Consider the following 23751-nt stretch of genomic DNA (forward strand, 5'->3'; position numbering starts at 1 on the left):
ACATGTCAGGGTTTGCATGTTGTTGCATTTACAGGCAACTGCCAGTCTTTCTCTTAAAATAACCTATAGAGACATCATGATGACAAAGAAATCATTCTTAATTCTCTGATGCAAAATATAAAACAATAATTATGTTTACTCTTCAAGATTTTGAAGCTGCAACATACAAGTTTTATTTATTTATTTTTTTGGGTGCAGTTTACAATATAATTTAGGCCAACAACAAAACCTAACATTTTATTTTATTCATTTATTTTGCAGGGATAATGCACACTAATCAACAGTAGGACTGTAAGTGAGCCAGAGTTAGAGGCTAATTTCCATCTGCTGTCCCTGGCCAGATGTTTGTAAGGCAGCCTAAAATAACAAAATCTCAAAATAAAATGGAAATACAATTCATAGACAAACTGACAACAACATGTAAACAAAACCAATACACAACAAAAAGAAGGGTACAACAATAGACCAGAGACATAACGGGCTGCAGCATGCATCAGGCAGAACAAACCCAGCTACAATACAACATACACATAAAAAACAAATGCACATAGGTGAAACAAGCATCAGGACAGAGAGCAAATTGTCATGAGGTTTGATGAAGATGTGTGGAGTGACTTCAGGTTCAAGGTTCAAGGTTTTTTTATTTGCCATCTGTGCCTAGACCAGCAGTCCAGACACATCGGAATTATTTTTGCAGGGTTCTCCGAGTCAACAGAGGTACAAAACAAACACACTATAATAATAATAGAAATATGAAAAATTAAAAATATATTTTAAAAAAAAACCAACAAAAAAACACTGTACAAAAGAGACACTGTACATAGTGGTAAATAGGTGGGTTTACCCGAGTGCCATGTGAAAACTCTCTCTCTCTCTCTCTCTCTCTCTACCCGTGTGGCGGCGCTAGGACCGCGGGGCGCAGACGGAACGGGCGCACTTGGGGTAGTAACTAAGTGAGTTTGAGTGTGACAGAGGCAAGCAGGCAAAACCGCTAGTTTTTGGGAATTACACAGAAGCCAATCGAGACCAGCTCACTTTTTGTCCAAACGAACAGTTTTTTTCCCCAGTTTTAATTTATTTAAATTTGCGCTTGAGAGAAGTCTTCACGGGAACTGCGGGGATCCAGGGGAAACACTGAGGGGAGCTTTTAAAAGCAGCGGCACAACTGACCAAAGTTTGAGGATTTACTGTTTTTCCTGTACTTCTTCATGGAGATGATCTGGAGGTGAACGCACAGTTGAGAATCTCACCAACCGCCGGATTAATTTAAAGAGTGGGAGCAATAATCTTCCACAGTGATGTAAAAAAAGAAGAAGAAGAAGTAATTAACACAACTACCAAGTTTTAGCGTCAGAATACTGCGCTTGTTTATGGGAGTTGAAGACGTTTTGATGGACCTTTGAATTTAGCTTCCATTTGGACCAAGGAAAGTTGCGCGCCTGGGCTGCCATGACATAACGGGACACTCTTGGAAAATCAAGGGTGCTGAATATTTCTGAAATGAGCGGATGACGCGTGTCCACGGTTCAGCGCAGGGTCTCTAAGTGTACCATTCATTCAATACCTCATCCAAGTTCAGTTAGTTTCCTCTTGCCCTCCTTACACCCTCCGAAGGCTTCATGGTGGAGCTATGGGATGACTGGAGGCGGCGGTGCAGCTGAGGTGAGATCCAGCCGAAGGACAATGTTTACGCCCGGCGTTGGCATCCCTCTGCTGCCGGGGCGTCTGGTACTGATGCTGCTCCTGCTGTCCGCCTCCGAGACGAGGCTCTCCCAGGCTTGTCCCGGGTTGCTGGCCTCCACCAGCGGCTGCAGCTGCACGGACGAGCGGTCCAAAACGCACGGCGTTCAGGCGCTTGGGAGACGGGTCAGCTGCAGCAAAGAGGAGCTGCCTGAACCCCCGGATGCCGGGCTGCTGCCCAACAGGACCGTCACTCTGTGAGTTGGAACCGTCTGACAGGTTTACTGAACTAATGTTGTGTCACTGTATTATGATCCGCCCGGTGTGTCTTGTAAGGTTCCTGCAGGCTGCGTGAGATCACATGGTATGGTGTCATATATGTCCTCTGTAATCCCATAATATCCCCTAAAGATTTTATAAGAAAGAATATGAATTAATCACGGTCAATTTTAAGCAGACATAGCTTTTACCATATATATGGTTAGTGTGAACTATAATTGGCTGAGGATCCACAGGGTTTCTATGCTGTATCAAAGGATTTAACTGGATTAATGTTTATGTTTTTAATGTTTTGATGGTGTGTTTTGTATGAGTGCATAAACAAAGTGAGGGTACAGTACTTCGACCAGGCTCACACAGCCATGACTCTGAACCCATGACCTTAGGTTTAACTGTATTGAGGACTTGCTGCAGTAATAAGGCGTGTTAGGTCAGAAGTTTACATCTTGATCTAGTTTAACTCTGTGGTGGAGGGCTGAGCATCACCTCTCTGTGAAACATTAAGAAGATCAGTGGGAGGGCAGGCTGACTGTAGCCATCATACGGCCCTGCCTCCTTGACACAACTCTGTCACTTTACATTTGACTCTGAGGATCTCAGCTCCCTCTTTCTCCGACCAGCATCTTCAGCTCTCTATGCACATGGTCCAGCTGTCATGGCCTTACAAAACTAGAATAAACAAAGACACATTCTGAATATTTTATGTCTGTACTGTACTGGTGGGTTGGCTCCTACTTTTAATACAGTTACAGCGAGGAGAACAAAACTGGACAGCAAAGTTTCTGGGCTAGTTTAATGTGATGTTTTTTAATTACTGTTACTTAGTGTTTGGACACGACTTGAAAGGTGCCACATCATGGACCAAAACACGCTATCTTTCATGATGGATGGACTACCAATCTATCAGTGAAACACTTTTTTGGTGGTGTTTTTGTTCACTTTCTTCACAGCTGCTCAGACTTTCTGAAGTAGTTTCTCGTTCCCATAGTGTGTTACTATCTCTGTACTCATGACCCAGTGGGAGAAATGCTATAGCTGCACATGGGCACAGTCAAATAAAAAAAGCATGTTCAACTGCCCTACTGCAAATGAGGTAAAGTAAGGTATTTATGCCCCAGGAAAGCCAAAGCCAGCCAGCAGTCCATTTATAGGGTCTTATGTTTCTTCCTTAATAAGAAAGAATAAACATCTGGGGAACACATTGCTGGAAACCATAGGGGGAAAAAACAGGCTGGGGTGGCAGTGGTCGAGGTGATTGAATATAATCTTCCATCCCTGCATCTACTAATTTTGGTTAAGTTGTTTTTATGCAGATGTTTAGCATTCTGATTCACTTTTACGAGGCTATGAACGAGGTACCATCAATTCCGCCCGCAATCCGCCATTTTACCTTTACCTTTCCCGGGAACTCTGGAGTCTGGAAAGTACATTTTTCTGAAGATTTGGTGAGTTCCTCAAGCGCCCATGCTCCCATTGTTGCTGATGACATTAGCTCCAGATGTGGAATGTGAGAAGTTGTGTTGATATTCGTGTTATTCCTGACATTCCTCAGTCAGTTCAGAGGACAGTATCCCAGGTGCAGCAGGGGAGCTTTCCCCGTACCCTACACCACCTCGGTCCCTCCCCACATCGGATGGCCTGACAGCCAGCCCTCGCTGCCCTGTCTCCTGGGGCAGCCTGGAGGAATGCTCTCCTCCATGCTGAGCAGGCCAGGGCTGGAGGATACCAGGCCCAGGGCTTCCGGGGCCGGCTGCTACGTGTAATGCACAACAGCTGGCCACTATGAACATTCCAGCTGAGGCCCTCAGCCTCATGGGAAATCCCAACGGGGATTTATTTATTAAAACTATTAGTTAGCTGTTTGTTATTCTTGCCAGCCATGAAGGAGCAACCAGTCGCTCGAATATTATCACCTCCTCCTTTGGCTCGTCAATGCCTGCTGCACTTTGATTACATGTCAGATTACTGCACCATTTCTATAAACTCACACTTATTTTTGTTCAGCTTTCTTCTTCTTCTTGTCCCACTTTCCCTCTTTCTTTATCTCCAGCTCCCAATTTCTCTCCCCTTCCCACCCCCTCTATCATGAGTTCATCCACACGCAGTAACTCTCAACCTAAATATTTAGTCGTCTTGGTAGGAAACTGCCATGTCCAAACTCCTTCCAGATGTGAGCCTGCGCAGGCTTGTGTTTAGGCCTAATTATGCACGGCTGCAAAGGAGCTGGATCACCGGGAGAGAAAGAGGAGCGGAAGGGTAGAGAGGGGGAAATAGATAAGAGTGTGAAAGCGAAAAAGTGCCGTTGTTGAGGGGCAAGCAGGAATAAATGACGGAAGTTGAAAGGAGGCCGAAGTGAAGGACAAAGTTGAGCGTGAGGAGTAGGAGAAGTAGGAAGAGGGAACCAAGAGGGGAACAAAGAAAGAGAGCAGAGCAAGAGAGAGGATGGAGGAGGGAGAAGAGAAGCTTGGCAGGCGGTTCAGAGGGATGTGCCCCTGGAGACTGAAAACTCCCCAGCCCCTGAATAACAGATCTTCGACACTGGGGTGAGAGGGAAGAGGAGGAGGCAGTGTTGCGGCATAGCTTCACTTCCAAGGCATTGCTCCATGTCTATTATTGTTAGTCTTCTGTGTGAAAGAGGAACCGTTGTTATTTTGGTGATAAAAATGCATATATATCATAAACATTAGCCCTTAAGCCTCCAACTACACAGAGCAATAATTCCTTTCTCAGCGCTGTGTGCCAGCAGCTGTGTTTTAATGGATAGCAGGCACATATAGAGAATGTACAGTGGCAGTCTATGTGTGAACATGCTGGTGTTTCATAGCTTGTGGTTTTTACCCAAGTCAAAATCATACTCCTCCTTTGCCGTATTTTGTTGTCATCATTTTTAGTGACTGATGGGTTCGGCTCAGTGGGTGCCAGCCTGAATGAGTGGGCACAGATGCTCAGGCTGGGGGGGTCAGCATGCCGGTCCTTGGCCTGATGCCCCCTCACCCAAAACAGCTGCAATGCAAGACAGTTGCTTCCTCCACAGTTGCACTTGATCCCAGTATGTGGGTGTTGCTGGCTGGTTGTCAGGTGTTCAAGATAAAAATATTCCAACTAGGGCAGTCATATATTATCAGTAAGGGCCACTGTCATGAATGAACAGTTGTAAAAGTTGTATACCGGGGAGGTTGTTGCTGAAAAGGCTCGCTCTTAAAAGCAATAATTAATACAGTTATTTGCTTTCTGGCCTAGGTTCAGATGAGAATAATTGTATCAATCTTCTCATCTCAATCTCTTTAAGATAGCAAATTGTCAGACTATTCCTTCAGTAAATGTGATAACGTTATTTGTGTCAACAGACAACATTGATTCATGAGATGCAAAATAATCAGATTTTCTGAGAAGTTTGAGTTTCCTTGTACTGGTAATTCTAATTGTAGATAATGTATTTGGGTATCTCAATATTGCTATATATGATTTAATCACAATATGATTATATTGATAGACAATAAATTATCACACTATGGCCGAGCCCTCATCTACTACACAACAAAGTTGATCAAATCTGCCACTGGAACGTTTTTTGAGGTTGTACATGTTTATTTAAGGCGTCCTCATAGGAGCTTTTGGTGGAGAGGAAAGCCTTTTCTTTACACTTAACATACATTTGTCAGTTTCCTGTTATCTCTTCGTCCCATACAACCTGTTGTTTACTAAATTTGAGTCTTCTGTGTCTCTGTTCACACTGTGAGGTAACACACCTCATCAATATAATCGATTGGCTACAATATGAGTCTGCTTTCCCTTTATTCACTATTGTATTTTCTGAGTCACATCTTCGGTCTCTTACTTGTGGCCCATGTGCAGACGGAAACCAAAGGGCCAGCAGATGTGTCGGTGGTTTATGTTGGCTCTGTGAGTATGTGTTGAGAGGGGAGTATGTCGATGAAACATCCTAAACGGTCATCTTATCAGCGTCCAGAGAATTCCAATAGCGGTATAGAGCATTTTACCAGGCATTCCTGCAGCGATAGGGTTTATTTATGTGGGGAAAGGTGTTGAGAGGAGGGGGAGCGGGCTCTCCTCTGCACATGTTAGGTGGGGTAGTGGTCAGCAATAAATCAAAAAAAGCAAACAAAGGCCTGACACGGGATACTTTGGGCTTCATACTCAGCTGCAGCACCTGCCAATGCCACACAAGCCCTGGGTTTTATTGTGCCCTCGGAGGTCAAGGGAATATGAGTAGAGTGGGACATCTCCACTCACCTACTGGGCCGTACTGTAGCTGCCCGTCCATTTGGATGATGAATTTCACTTATCACCTCGTTGTGTTTGTTGATTATAGGCTGCGATATTTCCAAACACAGCAAAAACAGAAAGCTGTGTTGTCATAGTAATCTCATACCCCCAAGTGGCTTTTTGTTATTTTAGTTTTTCCTTCCACACCGCTTTCTTCTTATCTTACTCCAAAAATGCCTGACTTTGACTTTTCTTTGCCAGCGCTAACTTCCCTCTCCCTGCGTCTGACCACAGCGGCCCCCAAAGTTCCTGCTCGTCGACAAAACATGTATACAGATGGAGATAATGGGTGTCTATTGTGGGAATGCCTGTGGCTTCAGTGTGTGTGTGTGTGTGTGTGTGTGTGTGTTTCTGATATTCTTTCTCTTGATATAATACATGATAATAGTACAGTCATCTACTGGATTTCAAGAGCTTACTATTGTAATCTGAGTACTCCTGAGTTACTTTGTGATTACTCTTCAGCTTTTCTTTAATAAGACTTTAAAAAGTGGACCATGTTCACAGAGATTATCCATATATTAAGACAACTTGGAATCCAACAGCATTTGCGATTGGAACTTTAAACTTTTAAACTAAAGGTTTAGTTACAAATAATTTGTCAGCAACCAAAACAACTGCAACTGTCATTAACAGCGATGCAATGCGGGGACTTAGCCATTGTTACCTATACGTAATTTTTCCAACTTTTTAGCTGTTAGCTCTGCTGTTTAAAATAAGTCTCCACTGTCCTGATGCTAACATATCTGAGCTAACAGCGACCTGCTCATGTCAAACACGCATACATCTCAGGCTTATGGCACATGTTTTTTGTTAAAGTCAATATTGAGTAAACAAGCCCATTAGATTTTTTTTGAGGCAACTCCACATACAACCTCAACTTCTTGTTTTTACATTTTGGTTTGTGTATTGTCTTATTAAACAAATACAACAAGTTACTAAGTCAATTTGAAAGTTGCTGGTGGATTAAGTCTTTGAACAGAGCGGTTTCCCCCTGTTTCCAGTCGTTATGCTAAGCTTATTGCTAAGTGTTTTTTTAGACATATATTGGTATAAAGTAACTTATTTTAGCTGTATCATAAAACAAAGGCTCAAGTCAATCACACACAGATCTTTTTAACAACCAGTTTAACATTGGCTGTCAGATAAAAGCGAAGGTACTCGCATATCCAATTTTAGTTTTTAGTTTACCAATATCCATTGTGGCTAACATGGAAAACAACCAACAACAAATGTTTTTTGTAATTTATCTATCATCACTCCAAAACCCTTTAATTTTGGTTATGATATTAATGTCACAGAACCACAAGATCTGTCACTATAGTGTTAACTATTGTTCCTTTTGTAAAAATGAGTTGGTTTACAGCTCCAATCAAATGAACACAGTCAGTTGTGAAATAAAGCAATACGCTTTTATTAAAATCTGTGCTGATGGAGTAAACTACTGTTTAAAGATATAGTATGAATTATTCCTTTAGCCTAAATCAAGTCAATCTTTGGAAAGCATGTTGGTTTACCATAGTTTTATATTAGGTGACTCATTGTCTAATACATTCTGTTAAACTCTGCTGCCAATGCAGTAATGAGGAGTGGGTCGATGTGAACACTGATTGGGATTCTCAAAACACTGCAATCACATAGAAAGAAAATAAGCTACTAACAAAAACAACACCCTTTAACTGATGCTTTAAAAGACACCGTGAGAGAAAGATTTAAGCCAGCTTTTGTAAAAGCAGTCAGATTTTCCCAGCAGTCTTTGCTCAGGAGCAAAAGACTGAGGCTGGTTATGAGACAGAACAATGAGACAATGTTAGCCAAGCATACACCACATTCCACTCACTGTCTGAAAAGGCTAAATTCTCTAAATTGCCTCATTAAATGTGTAAAAACACTTTAGGCAGTGAATAAACACACTATTGTGTTCCTGCTCTGCAGCCATAAACTTTCCAATTTGGTTTGTCTTGACTTGTCTTTGACTCTAAATATTACAATAATGTATTACAGCTTTACAGTGAGGCGGCGGTATTTCAACTCATGCTCTCTGTTTGCTAATATTCATAGCAGCTATACGTCGTTAAAGTTCACTGGTTGTCCAACTTTATAGATGGCGCAAGAAACACACTTCATGGACAGTTCCTGTTAGCAGAACTCAATGAATTGTGTCTAATAACAGGGTGGGTGAGTGTGTGTGTGTGTATGTGTGTGTATGTGTGTGTGTGTCTCAAAGTCCCTGAGTCTGTTTGCCTGTGCACACACATATATGGGAAGGGCGTGCATGGCCACAGCTCTCAAAATAGGCTACAGTCCTCCTCTCTCTAATTAGAGACATTTAAAAAAAAAAAAAAAGATTTTAATTTTAGACCAGTACTTTTTGGACTGCTTGTGCACACACACACATGCACACATTGAGTTAAACATGCACACTCTCCATATAAATAAATCTGTTAGGTCACACACTTGTGCATCCAAATCTGCACGCACACACACACACACACACACACGACCACAAACCATACAGCCTTACTCCCTGGCCCAGCCTGGTAACCCAAGCACAATGCAGTATACTCTATAATAAGTGGTTGCACATATCAAATGCAGGAGGTCACTCCCCTTATCTAGCCTAAAGGCAGGAAAGTATGATCATAAACCAAAGTATTGAGAGATTCTCCACATTCTATTACTCAAGTTAATTTATTTTTCGCTTTAACGTGTATGACAAGAATCTCCTCCACTCCTAAATGTGGCTTATCTTGCCCTCCTCTCCTTGTTCGATGACTGAATTACTCAATCAGGGTTCACAAGAATGATTTCACGAAAATAAATATTTTGCATGCAATTACATGGATGCTCCTTTCCATGACAGGCGGTAAATGGTGCTTGTAGCTTGGCAGCGTTCCCTGGTGTCTGCTGCAAGCCCTCCGGAGGGTCAGGCACAATGGGCACATTCACATCTTGACATGCATTTGCTGCTAAAGTGCCTGTTGTGCTCGAGGACATTTAGTCTCTCTGTTGCACTCAGTGCCGTGACTCTCTGAGGACAGGCTCAGCCTGCAAGGGGCTCCCGGGACCGCCGGCTTAGGTGGCTCTCCATCTTGTTACAACGAAAGGGTTAAGCTATTTGGACGGACCCAAACGCTGAATCAGGCAGGCCGCAGTCTGGAGGACTCTTATAAAGTACTTATTGTAACAAAGATGACACAGCCACCTCCCAGTCTGAGAGATCTCTCTGCTTATGCTCTCTTTCATTCCTCCTCCCTCAACCTTCCTCTTCTTGTCTGTGCAAAAGTGTCCATTAGCAAGAGAGGGACTGAGAGGCGAGGGTTGGGTTCAACTGATGCAGGCTTTTCTGACATAAAAACTGTCAACAATCACGAATAGAAATCACTGGAAATGCCGTTAAATTGATAAAATGTAATTTATCATCTCAGGGTCCCAGTGTTGTGCATACTGCCTCACCGTCACACTGACATGGTTTATGGGGACACCTTTGCTTATAATAAGCTAAAAATGGGTCAGATATTACTTCTCAGCTTTCTGTAAAATTAGCTTTCTGGGGCCACAAAGTTTTCACCCACATATTCTAACCATATGGCCATAATAATATATAGTGGAGAATCCCTCCCTGAAAAATATCATACAATATGAATGATAAATGTCTAAAACATCATTTAAAGTCTGTTGTGCATTTATGCCCAACATTTAGTTTGTAAAACCTCTTTTTTCCGCTAAATAATCCGCTAATGAATCGGCTAAACAGATAAACGTATTAACCTCTAGTGAAAACATAGTTTGTAATACGTACATAATGTACACATTTGTTGAAAGTCTTTTATTAGTGATTGTGAAATTCTATAATAATAGGTATTCGCCATATTACCATCAGACCAAGTGAATGTATCAGTGACACACACACATACACACACATCCTGTGACATGTCATGACCCAGAATTCTCAGCCACTAATGAAGGTCCACACTAATTGCTGCTGTGAGCCTGTCGCCATGGGAGCCCCGACTCAGCGAGAGGTTGTGTGTAAGTGTTAGACGACTGTCCCTCATTGAAACTTATAAAAAAGTTCCATACAATTATATCTCAACTCCATGTGAATACACTTAATATTGCAGACTGCATTAATTTGTTCATTTTGAAGCTGGGTTACCACTCGACTTGGGTCAAATATTTGTATATCACATATCACATCTTTGACCATTATATTTTATACATTAGCATAGGGATGAAAATGGAGAAACAAAATAGTAACTAAATCCTCCCACCAGCAGCTGTAAAGCTCTCTAGTTAACACGTCGTAAATCACTTGTTTAATCTGAACAAAAACCCAACTGTAAAAACTATTTGTGGTTTTATGGGAAGTTATGTGCGAGTCTGTTTCTTGGCTGGGACTAAGGTCACTGTTTATTCTGTGGTTCTACTCAACTAACTCTTGACTGAAAGTAAATGTATTTGACCAAAATGTCTAACTATTTCTTTAAGTCAAACAATGCTTAAAGAGACCAGAGTCATAACACAGGTATGATTATTATATCAGTTCTGATAGTTGTACCCTCAGCTTATAACTCATTCTGAAATGGAGCTCTTTGATTTAGGCCACCTCTGTGTTGTTGTGCCTGAACTGCAGTGCAGTGTCAACATGTCTTTTGATCTATTAGACCTGGCATTTGGAGTTAGCAGCCTTCGGAAAACTTGGTAACAGCCAAATTAAATAATACTGTTTTTAATCCATCAATTTGGTTCAACCACAATATTTTGTTGATCCACTACGTCTGTCCTCATTACTCCGAGTGCAATGTGTGTGATGTGTATATATAAAGAGAAACGCTGCCATGTCCACTTAGTGCTCCTCTGTGAACAGCCAGGATACTTGAAATGCAACTCTGGCGAGAAGAAAGCTGCTCGAATGGAAAGCGAAGAGGGAAAATGCAATAAAACACTGATGGTTTTGTATGAAAGTGTTCTCGGCTGTAACATTCACAAATCAAAGTGCTCCCACACAATGCTCTGCTGTTAGTGTAAAAGTACATAATCGTATTGCTTTCAGCAGAATTTAATTACCTCTAAGGAAAATTCCCTCAAGGCTAAATTATTTGCTTTTTTATTTATATGAACGTAAGCACTGCTGTACACACCAGCTTGTGCATTATCAAGTCAGCATGCTAATTAAACCAGGCTTAATTCAATAAGGACGCTCTAAGACTTTCATTGAAAAGCACTCTCATTATCTGGCTCCCATTGGTCTACGATTTGGGACTGGATTTATGGCACATGACCAATCTCTTTCAAGGGTTCTTGTCTTTCACCTTGCGTGTGGTCCTCGAGTGTTAAGAGACCTATCCAAAGTGAAATGATGTTTACACAGTGGCACATCGGGTTGTTTTGACTCTCTTTATTACGCTGAACCTGCGTCCTTCTGTCTCTGTTGGCCTTGAAGCGTCTAATCAGCACTCTGCACACTGTTTCATCAACGACCAACATCCAGTCACACTGCAGAAGCTCCAGGTGATTTGCTGCGGATGCAGCAGAAATGCTCTGTATTGAAAATGAAACGTAGATATTATTAAAAAAGAATAACGCATAGGTAATAATCGCAGGCAGTTTAGCCTGAAGATGTATTCTTATTAAATATAAATCCATCCTTAAGACTCCTATTCTACTTGTGGTTTGCTGTGTAGCCTGCAGCTACATAGAGCTCACTGTCTGAGTCCAGCATGCCTGAATACTTAGAGGGCAACAGAGGCCAAGTGGAATCAGCGCTTTTCACTCAAATGTATCACATTCATGTCCTGAACTAAATGCCAAACCAGGATGGAGCATTTCCTGTATGCATCCCACTTATGAACAACACACAAGATTTAATTGTTGTCTTTTAGGCAGACGGGATGAAGGGTGCAAAGATATTAAAACAAAACCTTTGGAGACTGCAAACGGGACATCCTGTCGAGTTTGGGTTTGCAGCATTCTAGCTGTGGTGAGGACAGACCGGCTGTCCCTCTACACCAGGCTGCAATCTGGAAAGCTTATAAGGACTGTTTAGCTGCTGTCTGTCGCACACCGCACAGCAAGCCTTCCCAGCTCCACCACAGAGATGATTCCTCGGTGAAATTATTGGTTGTCAATGACTCAAAACCAAAAGCATCTCTAGGAAGCAAGCTGCCTTTCACAGACAGCCAGAGTGTATAACACACACAGGTACAGATGTGTAGAAACACACACAACACATCCGGCCTTCCCCCAGACCTGAAGCAGTATGCTACAGCGACACTGCCTCGCTTCCAGTTAGGAGTCAGTGGGAAGAGCGGAAGTAAATCAGTGAGAAAATACGGTTTGCGACATGCTGTCATGCCCCCTGTGTGGCCCTCAAAGGCTTTGTGGGTTTAGGAAGCAAATTGAGCGAACCGACAAAGTGAGTGGCACGGTGCAGGGAGGAGCCACTGGGGTTAACGACAAGACTCTTTGTATGGTTTTTACTTTTTCACACTTCGTGCACCAAGGAAAAACAGAAGCTAACACTGAAGCACTTTATACGGACACATCAAGCATAGTCAATGCAGTCATACTTTTGATTTAATAAATAATTTATTGAAATGAACACACAAAATATTGCATTTCTCATAGGCATGTGTTTGCACAAACAGATGAAGTTTACTTTGAAAACACCATATTTGTTTGGATAGATCTCTGGTAACATCTGGGTTCAGGGGACGCAGAGGATTTCCCATCGATGAATAAGGGCACTTTGGATATATGTCACATATGGATATAGATATTTTATAGTTTGAACTTTTGTATGTATTTTGCATTCTGAAATTTGAGACTTTTGTATGTATTCATTTTTCACGTCAATATAAAACACAGCAGCACATGACGTGATATAAATTTGCTTTCCATGTCTTCTGTGGCTTTACTGACCCTGTTTAACACAAGGGAAGGGCTGCTGTCTGTGCTTCTGTTTGACCTGACTCTTTATGACCTCCTTGCTTTTTGAACTTCATGTAAATTAATTAGATGAAATGAGTGAATGGGATCTTGAAGCCTGACATGTGGCCCTGGATGTTTTTTTTTTTTTTTCATAGATTAGATGGATTAAATTAGCCTGTCTGATTTCTCAGAGGCCTTTGTGGTATGAAAGGGTTAAGTGAATGAGAGATGCCATCCTCAATCTGGACTGAGTTATCACACTGTCGTGCCATGTACCATCCCGTTATTGCTCTTGAAAGCAGATTAATTCAATCTGCCATTTGATCTGTCACTTGTGCAAAAGGAAACAAAGCCATTGGTTACAGTAAAGCCTCAGTAGCAATACAGAGCAGACGCTAGGCCTCCAAGAAGTGGACCTCCATGATCAAGAAGCTACTCCTCTTCTTTGCTTGTGGAGCTCAGTTAACCTTTGTATACTCCAGTGATGAAGTGATGCACTCGTATATGCCTCAGCTACCACCTGCCGCCAGACACTGCTTCATCTGTCTGATGGCTGCCCGGGAAGTGCTCTCACTCCAACCCCTGACCTCTGAAACCGGGTTCTGAATAAACAGCTAATTGGCCGGGTTTCCTGTTTAGCCTGATGGGAACGCTGACTATTTCTGTCTGTTTACAGAGTTCTGCCTCTCTCTCTCTCTTCCTCAGAGTTGTACTTTCTGTATTGTTTATGAAAGAACAATGTCCTTCACTACAACTGTGCTCCAAACATCAGGCTTCAGGGATTATACAGTAGTGCCCAGCCTCTGCAACTCCCCTGCGTTCCTGGAAATCTGTGCCTTTTGTTGTCTGTGGGAGTCTTTCAGTTAGCGCATTTTGTGGTCTTTGTTTATTTGTGAAAGTCAGCTTTCAAGTCCTGGTGTACAGAGTGGAAAGCAAATTGAAATATGGTGTGTTGAAATGTCGTAACTTGACACAAATGTGGATCTTTATGATAAGATGCCACATTACATATATTTCCCCAAATGTGCATAGACAGAAGATAGAAATAAACACATATGTGTAAAGGTTATAAGAAGGAAACATTTCAAATCACTTCAAAATTAGATTTATTTTTTTGTTTATTGATATCAGCACTTATCAGAATTATGCACACTGTTATTTTCTGCTTAATAAGCTAATTCACAACAAATCTGTGTCTAAACTGGCTGCGTTGAATTTAATGGCTTGTGACTTTCTCCTCACCTATCTGTATTGAATTATTCTGGCACTTCCGGATCGTCTGTAACTTTCATCTCAGGGCTGCGTCCAGTTTGCACGAGAGATACTGTGCCTAAAGTCAAGTGAGAGACCTTAAGGCCCAATTACAGACATACGCCACAACCACAACCACTTTAAAAAAGGTCTTGATTTAATAACCGTGATTTATTTCAACAATTCAGTGTGGATTTGTGAACATGTTTTTAATTTTGTTTCTGAAGCTAGAAATAAGACAAGTTCTGAGGCTTCAAGTTTATAAATGAGTATGGAATTGTGGGTCATAGTAATTTCATTGATGCTGTACATTTTCAAGGAAAATCCTAAAATAAAGATGATTTTGGTTTAAATGCTAAGTAAAACAGTAAGAATGGCCTCGGTTTCAGTATTATAGTCATTATCAGTGGAGCAGCTCTCGTCTCTTGATTGCCTCCCCGTTTAAGAATACATTTCTATGGTTTCTAATTTTAGAAGATAATTGTAGCAAGATATTCACTGAGGTGTCCAGGAGCAGAAGATTTTCTTTCCATGTTGGCTTTCCATTTGTTTGCTCCTTTTCTGTCTTCAAATCGTCCGGGTAGTTGTGGCTGTCAATAAAGTTACTGAAGTGAAGACGTAAGTCAGGCCAGTTTGTCCTTGTATACCAAGACCGGATGATTAAATCTGGTCATTAAGTGAGTTGGAAGGTGCAGAGCTGAAGGCGGTGTTTTTATTGATGTGGCAGGAAGCGAGGAGTGGGGGGTGCTGACTGCTGCTGCTGAATCTGTAAATCTCACAGACTGTTCACAGTCCGCTCCCACTTTTAAAGGCGCTCACACAGCTCCACTCTCTCGATTAAGAACACACTTAATGTTGCACACAGCCCAATAAGCACCATGTGGTAGAGGCGGAGATGATGTGAAACCGAAGGGTGTGTTAATGATGGCGGACTGTCGCCAGCGCAGGACTCCTGCTGCACCCCGAGCTCTTGCTCTGCGGACTGCGGCAGGTCTGTGGATCCACAGGGATGGTTGTGTAAACATTGAACCTTGCCTCCTGAAAATCATATTTTTATACAGAGCAAAGGGACTTTAGTGGCCTGAATTGAACAACACATGGGATGCACAATGCAAACCCCAATTTCTGGTGCCAACATCATGTGCTCTGTAGGCCCAACCATCCTCCCTTCAACTTCTGTTGCACTATAAGAACGTCACACCCCCTGAATAAAAAAAAATAAAAAAATTGCCAGTGGACGTATTCCAGGCAGCAGTTATGATTTCTTCAGAGTATTTGGCAGAGTAAATCAGTGTCCAGTACACAATATTTGGTAGGAGGCTGGTTTAGAATATGACAGCTGTCCATAAGGACTCAAACACAGGGATGGATGCTGTTTTGTTCATGTCAGTAATAAGAACGGAGTCTTGGACAGTCATGAAATGACACGGCAGAAGTTGTTCAAGAGTAACTTAACATTAAGCTGAAAAGCAGCAACCAAACCCAACAGTGATGTCACAGGGTCCGGAGAACACCTCGACATTACTGGAGCAAGGCAAGGAAGTTAAACCACTGGAGATCGTCAAAGACAATGTCAGGTGTTCTAACGTTACTCTTTAATATATCATTTGGTTATTTTGTTTTACTTATGGACAAAGCCAGGGGAGTTGTTACCCACCTGTTGGCTGAAGCTTCCTATTTAGCCTGATGACATAAGGTTGGTATCGACCTTCTCATCTAACTCTCCCAAAAAGTCAAACCATTCCTTTAAAAAGTCCATACAAAGGTCAAACCTAACTGACTTTGACAATGGCAAGTCCCTCAGAGCTAAGTGATTACTGTAAATATCCATTTCCCATGATCGCCAGTCGGACAAAGCAATCTCTACCTTACTTCCAGTGTGTCCCGTGGTCTTCTGCCTGCAGGTCTGATAAGAGCCCAATAAGCCAAGTGATTCGCCAGTAGGGAAAAGGCTAATTAACATGGCCTGTGCCGCCATTGGTTTGATGTGGAAAGACATCCTTTTGATGTAAAAATGTATGCAAAATGATTATCAAGATTGCAGCTTCCCTCCTAATCTTGATGTTCCATTCGGTATTTAACATTAATTGGAAACATCTTAAGCTAATGTCTGTGGTCAGGATAATGGCGTGTGACTGCAGCACCAAGGGGACATTTCACTTATCCTCCTTTTGTGACCCATTCACTGTGTGTTTGGTTAAACCTAAACTCTCCGTCAAGCCAATGTTCAAATTATTAGTAACTCAGCACCAGAGAATATGCTTCAGTTTATTCTCAGTGGTAATATTTCAAACAATATTGTTTCTTTTTTACAGGATACTGAGCCACAACAAAATCAGAGTTCTGAGAAATGGATCCTTCTTTGGACTTTACGCTTTGGAGAAACTGTGAGTAGCCTACTGTTTGCCATCTGTTATGCATATTTAAATTCTGCAGATTGTACAATGTCATGTTTATTGTGTAGATGACATATTTTATGCATTCATGTTTGAGCTGTTATTTAAGTGAGCCTCAGTGCCTTTGTGGAGAAATACAGACAGGGTATCAGTAAGATCTGAGAAGCTCCATGCACTTCTATTCAATCATGGGCTTCTGTCCAGCAGGGAGGATGATTCACTCAGACTGGCTATCATAGAGTTATGTTGAAAAGCTCATGTAATTACACTTCAGGCTTTCATTATCAGGTAAACTCCTCAGGTCAAGATAAGAGAGATCTTTGGGAGGAGGTGTGTGTTGGCACCTTCACAGACAGTCTAGCCCTCCTTAGTAGGATCCTAATCTTGGTATGGGACAGGTGATAGAGGAAAAGGAATTAATCGCAGTTCTGGTGACAGAAAAAGAACCACAGTGGGTACTGTTGCCTCCTAGTAGAGAGTACAGAGCACCTCTTTACCATCCCACTCCTTTTTAGCCACAAAGTGGATCGGTCGGTCGGTCGGCCGGTTACACTTTGGTCCAGACTGACATATCTCAACAAATATGAGATGGATTGCCCTGAAATTGTTCTCAACTGTTCATCCATAGATGATGAATCCTAATGACTTTGTTGATCCCCTGACGTTGAGCCACTATGACGTTGACATTTTGGGTTTTCAGTGAAGTAGTTTGACAAATGTTGGATGGATTTATTTGGTTAGATAGAGATGAAGATAAAAGATAATTTACAATCAAGATAAATTGTACTCATTTTGTGATCTCCCAACTTCATCTAGCGCCATCATCAGGTCAACATGTCAAGCTATCTTTGTGCTAATCGGCAAATGTTTGCATGTCATGATGGTGACATGTCATGTTCTGGCACATTTATGCATCGGCATGGCAGCATTGCCATATGAGCATTTTAGCATGATGATGTTAGCATTTATCTCAAACCACATCCAGACTAGGACATTTGCTACAATAGCTTGGGGACATTGGCTTGTGCTATTCAAACAACAGGAGATAAGACAGAGACACAGTTGGTAGTGTGCACTGACGGGTAAGGATAGAGTATGTATGATATGATATGTCTTTTAGTCAAATGTACAGTAATCACGATCTGGCATTTACCAGCTACAGGCTCCTGGGATACTACTGGGATGTGTGAATTACATATAGTATGAGTTTCCCACCAAGGTGTTGTTTTAAAGAGCATCCCAGTAAAGCTTTATAGCGTCCTGGTGGCTAACAACACACGTGGAGCCACTTCAGTCTGGATACTGTAGTCTGGCAGACATACTTATTTTGTTAGAGAGGGGGTGGGTATGTTGAAGGGATATTAGTTCCACATGCCACTCAGAGCTGCCACCCATGAAGCTAACAAGCCTCTCAAAAATGTTGAAAGAAAGACAAATATGGTAATTTGCTGCAGTTGTTAGCTTGTTAGTACCAACCTACTGGAGCTCACACCAGACATGCCAGTCGAGAACAAAAGCCAAATTTGCTAAAAACGTAAATTTTTATGTCTGGCATGTGAACGCCATGGGTGAATAGTTCCAAGGCCAAATTCTCGGCTCTCAACTCAACTGTTTTGCGCCAAAGACGTTGATCAAGCTGTTGACAGGAAGACACTTCACTGAGACTCTGTGTGTGGAAGAATCATTGATAGTAAAAGTAAAGTATAAATGAAGATCTGTAGCGTGAAATGTTTGATGTAAAATGAGATGATGTTGATTGTTTTTGTAAGTGCGGACAGGTTTCCTTGAAGCGCCGTAGGGTAGGTGGCTTGGGTAACCTGAGCTTACCCAATAACTGGCCCTTGTAGCTGAAGCAGTGATAAAACTAGCAGGGGGCAACAGGGTGGAGCTGTCCCGCAGGCTTATAGCTAAAAGACCTGCGAGAAAGACACAGAACAGGCAGACAAACAGCACACACACACACACACACACACACACACACACACACATGTGCGCCACAGAGGGAGGTGTAGGTGTCTGGTGTGAGGAGAAGAGTACAACACGTAAATCATGCAGGCCTCATTTCACTCCTCTGCCTCAACCTCTGCTGGCTCTCTGACACACAACGGTGGAGGTCTGCTAACTCACTCTGATGTCTTCAACCTTTAATTGAGCACTGCACAGCTTATAATTACATCTGAGCTCATGGTTAACATTGCTGTCCTATGTTAAAAATGTACATTTAAATTCACAGTTTCAGTGGTAGGGCTTAAAGGGATGAATACAGAAGTCAGTTTAAGGTTTCGTTTTTTGTCCATGCTGTGAGATCTCAGTTTGGTTTGGTCTCTTCAGCCCGCCATCGCTCTTCAGGTCCCCTCATTGTTTCCAGTTTAGCGTCTACATGTGCTTGTCATTTGGAGCAGTTGTGAACAGTTACTCATATTATGTGGTCAGTGCTGTAATCAAAGTCCAGCCCACTAGGCCTGAGTAAACACACATCAGGGAATGACACTGCATCTCTTCCCCTACGTGACAAGGATAAACACTGTCTGCTCCCTGAAGGACATGAACACTCTCACTCTTGGCCCATCCATCTCTGTTGTGACTCCAAGTGTGTACTGAAACTCAGAGTGTGTTTCCTAGTATGGGCACCCTGGCGTCTTGTCCAGTCGTTTCAAATGGGTCTGGTAACTCTCTCAGCAGACGCACTTTCAAACCCACACACTCACACCAGACATCTATTCAGAGTTGAATGCAGTCTGATCTGCCGTTGTTAGTTGGAGAATACAGCTCGTGAGCAGGCCACCCTCCTCCAGGCCTGGGCCAGACAGTGCAGCAATCTACACAGTTGGCCCTTTCATTGGGACAAACCTCCTATACGCCACTATTGCCTTCATAACCTGCCAAACCACCCAAGTGCAAAGGAGCAATTTAGCCTTGTTTGTTTTTGCCCTCTTACTGGACTACTGTGTTTGTGTAGCTCTTTTAAATAGGCTTGCAATCCAACAGCTACATTTGGATCTTGGAATACCTCATTTTTTCCAGCTTTTGAGATGACACACCAGTTGAACCATACCTGACTTCTGTGGCGGTGCTCGCTATATGTAAAACAAGTCACATAGATATGCGTACACACCATCCAGCCTTCAATACTGTACCTGAGTACCTCCTCCTCTTTGCACGCCCTTCCTGATGGGTGCTGACGCTGGCCGCCTCTCTAACGAGACGGGACCTTTCTGAGTTGTGGACAGATCCCAGCAGCCTGTCCTGCACTGATTTGAGGCGAGGTAATGAGAATAATGAGCAAAGAGAGGGTCAAGGCAGTCTGGCTCTTGTCCAACTGGGCCCCACTGCACCATGGGACACAGGACAGGCAGGCAGGGGCACAAGGGGCACTCATTACCAGGTCTGCTCACCCCACTGGTTGAGAGGGAGCAGAGGGAAGAGCAGAGGGCAGCGATGATGATGGATGATGGAGCAGCAGGTCGCCTGCAGTGAAGAGGACTAAAAGGCAGGAGTGAGGCTTGTGGTTAGGACTGGTTAGAGGCTCAAAGGTGTTGGCAGCATGATAGACTTTGTCAACAAAAGAGTCTGAAATGATCCCTTCATTATGAATCTACCTGACATGACTGTACTTTTGTTGCGCTACAGAAGAGCATGCACAGGAAATACCATATAAAAAACTCCTATTGACTTATAACAGCCTCATTCAACAGCAGGAAATAAGGAGGTTTTTTGTGATTTATGCTTGTAGAGCAAAAACAATTAAAGGAAGTTTACACTGAAACTGGTGACCAAGTCACACAGGGTATGATACTGTGCAGATGTTGTATATGTATGTCTGCGTGACAGAAAATATATACACTATTATCACATTAGGGTTACGAATGCGAATGCTACATTTTCACTTGATAGTATCTGTTATAAAAATGTTGAGACGGGCCACTCAGTCTTTGCCTAAGCCCCTCTGAAACCGACCTTGAAATCGCCTCTGCCATTCTGAGCAGTTGGGGTTAGGAAGTTGTCCAACTTAAACAACTTTACCATCTGACACAGGGGAAGTGGAGCCAAGATGGCTAAAGATGGTATGGTGGCTGGAGAGAGAGGGAGACGGAGGGAGGGAGGGAGTGAAGGAAAGCACACTCCTGCAGTTTGTCTTATATAAATCTGGGGTTGTTTTTCTTAGTGGGAGATTAACGGTTATTTCCACACAGGCTAAGCAAATTACCTTCATGAGTGGGACCAAAGCAGAAGTGGGCTGATGTGAAAACAGTGCAAAATGTGCGGACATGGCAAGAAGCCCTCCTGTCTAGACCAGACTGGGAAAGACAAGGTTCAGATTGTGGCGGCCCACCATTCTGAAGAGAGCTAAGGCGAGCTGTGGAGGTTGCTCATGGGAGTCTCATTTCTCCCTCACAGAAAAATGAACATTTACGTTAGTATGTTTGCCTGCACACGCCATTGAGTGGCCCCCAGTTAGGCAACAGTCAACTAATGAGAGTGCATGACATTAAGGGGTGGAGCGGGTGAGTAAGGGGTTAAGCGTGCTGGAGAGTGGAAACAGAAAGGGGGGTGCTGCTGGAGTTGATAGACTCCAGATGTGTCTTTCAGATAAACTGAAGGAACGGGGTGTGTTTGTATTGCAAGCCTAGCTCAGTCATGGCTCTGGGGGTTTATTGAAACAGCGAGTGAGCCCCCTCATAAGTCCATTACCAAATTGTACGCTTTATACGCCAGTAACTCTCTCTCGCACTCTCACTTGGCAAACTTGATATGGTTTCAATGGCATTTTCCTCCAGAGGAACTTGAGCTTTCCCTGGACTTACTTCCCCCCACTTCCGTTTGTGTTCCTTTTCTGCTTTATTTTTGCATCTCCCCTCTCCCAGCTCACAGGGTCTCTTGCTGTTCCTCCCCCTTCCCACTCTCTACATGCTGTAGTCCACCTACTGGCTGAAAATTTACTCACAGACTTGAGTCTGCCTTTTCATTGATAATATGAATGAAAGGTGTTTGTTCCTGTTTCCTTCCCAGTTATAATGTGTACAATGTTTCAATTATATGTCTAGTAACTTATTGGTAAAGATGATCTATGAAACTTTTAGGCCTTTCAGATAAAATGACTCACTTTGACCAAATAAAATTAATATTATTTCATAAATATGATTAAGATCAGTGGACCAACAGAGCGGGAATGGCATTTCGTTGACTTTGACCATCCCGTTAAAACATACACTTTCTTTGTTTCTGACTGCTGTGCATGCTGGTAGATTTCAAGAAAATCAACAGAGCTGCCAAAACGGGCATCGCCTCCTTCTCGCTGCCGCTCCAGAAGCCAGAACTGAAGTCAATAACAGTCCGTGATTCCATAGTTTTCCTTGGCAGAATAATCTCCAGCTCGTCTTGCTGCAGACTATAGAAACATATAATCAATTTAGAAAAGTGTATCTTGCTATTTCGGTGCAGTTGGGTCCACAGTTTATGTTACCGTCAGTCATGAGCAGAGCCTTATTCGTTTGAATAGGTACAGTATTGGCAGTGGATGACCAGGTGGTGATTGTCCAGATTTGACAGGAAAGTGTGTGGGTCCAATAGTAATCCAAATGCAATTTTATGAATGTAATAGTCTGTTTTTACTCTTTTACCTTCATGGCTGCACCAAAGAAATTGGTTTCCAGATGAAAGTTGCTTAGGTATAACCCATCTGGGAGGAACCAGGAAAAAAAAGAATCTGGGGAAGGGGCAGCAAAGCAGGAAATTAGTAGAAAAACAAGAGCTCGGCAGATCCCGGTTTCCTGTTTTGGGGGGAAGGCAGGAGTACGTTTGGGGCCAGTGTTACAGAGCCCCCATTGTGAGCAAGTGTATTGAGGAGAAGGGAGGTGGGGTATGCGGGGCCATACACAGGGACGATTTTGCTCAGTACTGAAACCCCTAACCCACCTGCCCCTCCCTACAGGGGAAAGCTAGCTAGTAAAAAAAGGAGAAAAAGGAAACTGTAAAAATAAACGAGCAAGGGCCTCTGCTAGAGACGCCAACCAGACAGGAAATGACACGCTGCACAAAAATGGTCTCCACTGACCTCTGTCAGGAACCACGGTGCAAGTTATCCCCCCCTTGCTTTTAATTTTTTTTCCAACAAACCTTTAATTCCTCTATCGACATATATAGTTATTTCTGTCTTCAGGCAGTTGCTTACGTATGTTTGCAACAAGATATAAATATGATTTAAGTATAAAAATTGGCACTGTAATGTAATTAAAAATTACAGGAACAGAAGGTTCTTGATTCCAGTCTGGCGATAATGAGTGGCCATTCCCTGGCTTCAATCATTTTCCCAGCTCCCTCCGGGTCCATGGCCTAAACAATGTCAGTGAGCACTCCAGTGCCTGTCGCTGTGCTCCTGATAATGGAGCACTCTAGGTCTGGAGCGCTTTACAGACCATGTCTTCATTATTACCCTCCCGCTGCCCTACAAGTACGTCGCTCCTCTCCAGCCTGCATGGGGCCCAGGTGCTCATCCCATATACCCACAGAGAAATGACTCTTCAGAATGGCAGAGGACCAGCCCCATTGATCAGGAGGAGTTCATGGGGGGGAATAGACATTCTTAATGGCTGCCACTGGTGTTAGGCCCAGCGGCAGCAGACAATGGTCCCTTCTGGGCTTGGGGTGAGCTCGAGTCCGTCGCAACCCTATTCCACAGGCCGCATGTGGCGATGAGGATAAAGCACTGCACTTCCAAGGTTACAAAGCATAACTCAAAGAGGAATAATAATGTGTCAACACGTATCATGAAGCCTATTGAAGAAGAATGCTGCTACTGAAGATAATGAAAAAGTAATAGCTACAAGTTGCAACTTCTAACCTTTTCAACTTTGATATTTTCATCCTCAGCAAGCGTGAGGCTTTGAAGTATTTCTTGTCTCTGCTATTATCCTGTTGCTTGGTG

The 23751-nt window shown here is 42.8% G+C and overlaps 1 protein-coding gene across 1 annotated transcript in view; it reads left to right on the plus strand.

Moving 5' to 3' along the window:
* Positions 1–1635: 1635 nt before the first annotated feature.
* The window catches only part of adgra2 (adhesion G protein-coupled receptor A2), a 33991-nt gene continuing 11875 nt past the window's right edge, over positions 1636–23751 (plus strand). The window contains exons 1-2 of the mRNA XM_034541729.1: positions 1636–1937; positions 16746–16817. Coding sequence (XP_034397620.1) covers positions 1636–1937; positions 16746–16817 — 374 coding nt within the window. The remainder of the gene's footprint in view (positions 1938–16745; positions 16818–23751) is intronic.

Source organism: Cyclopterus lumpus, chromosome 9 (assembly GCF_009769545.1).
Source record: "Cyclopterus lumpus isolate fCycLum1 chromosome 9, fCycLum1.pri, whole genome shotgun sequence".
Classification (NCBI taxonomy): domain Eukaryota; kingdom Metazoa; phylum Chordata; class Actinopteri; order Perciformes; family Cyclopteridae; genus Cyclopterus; species Cyclopterus lumpus.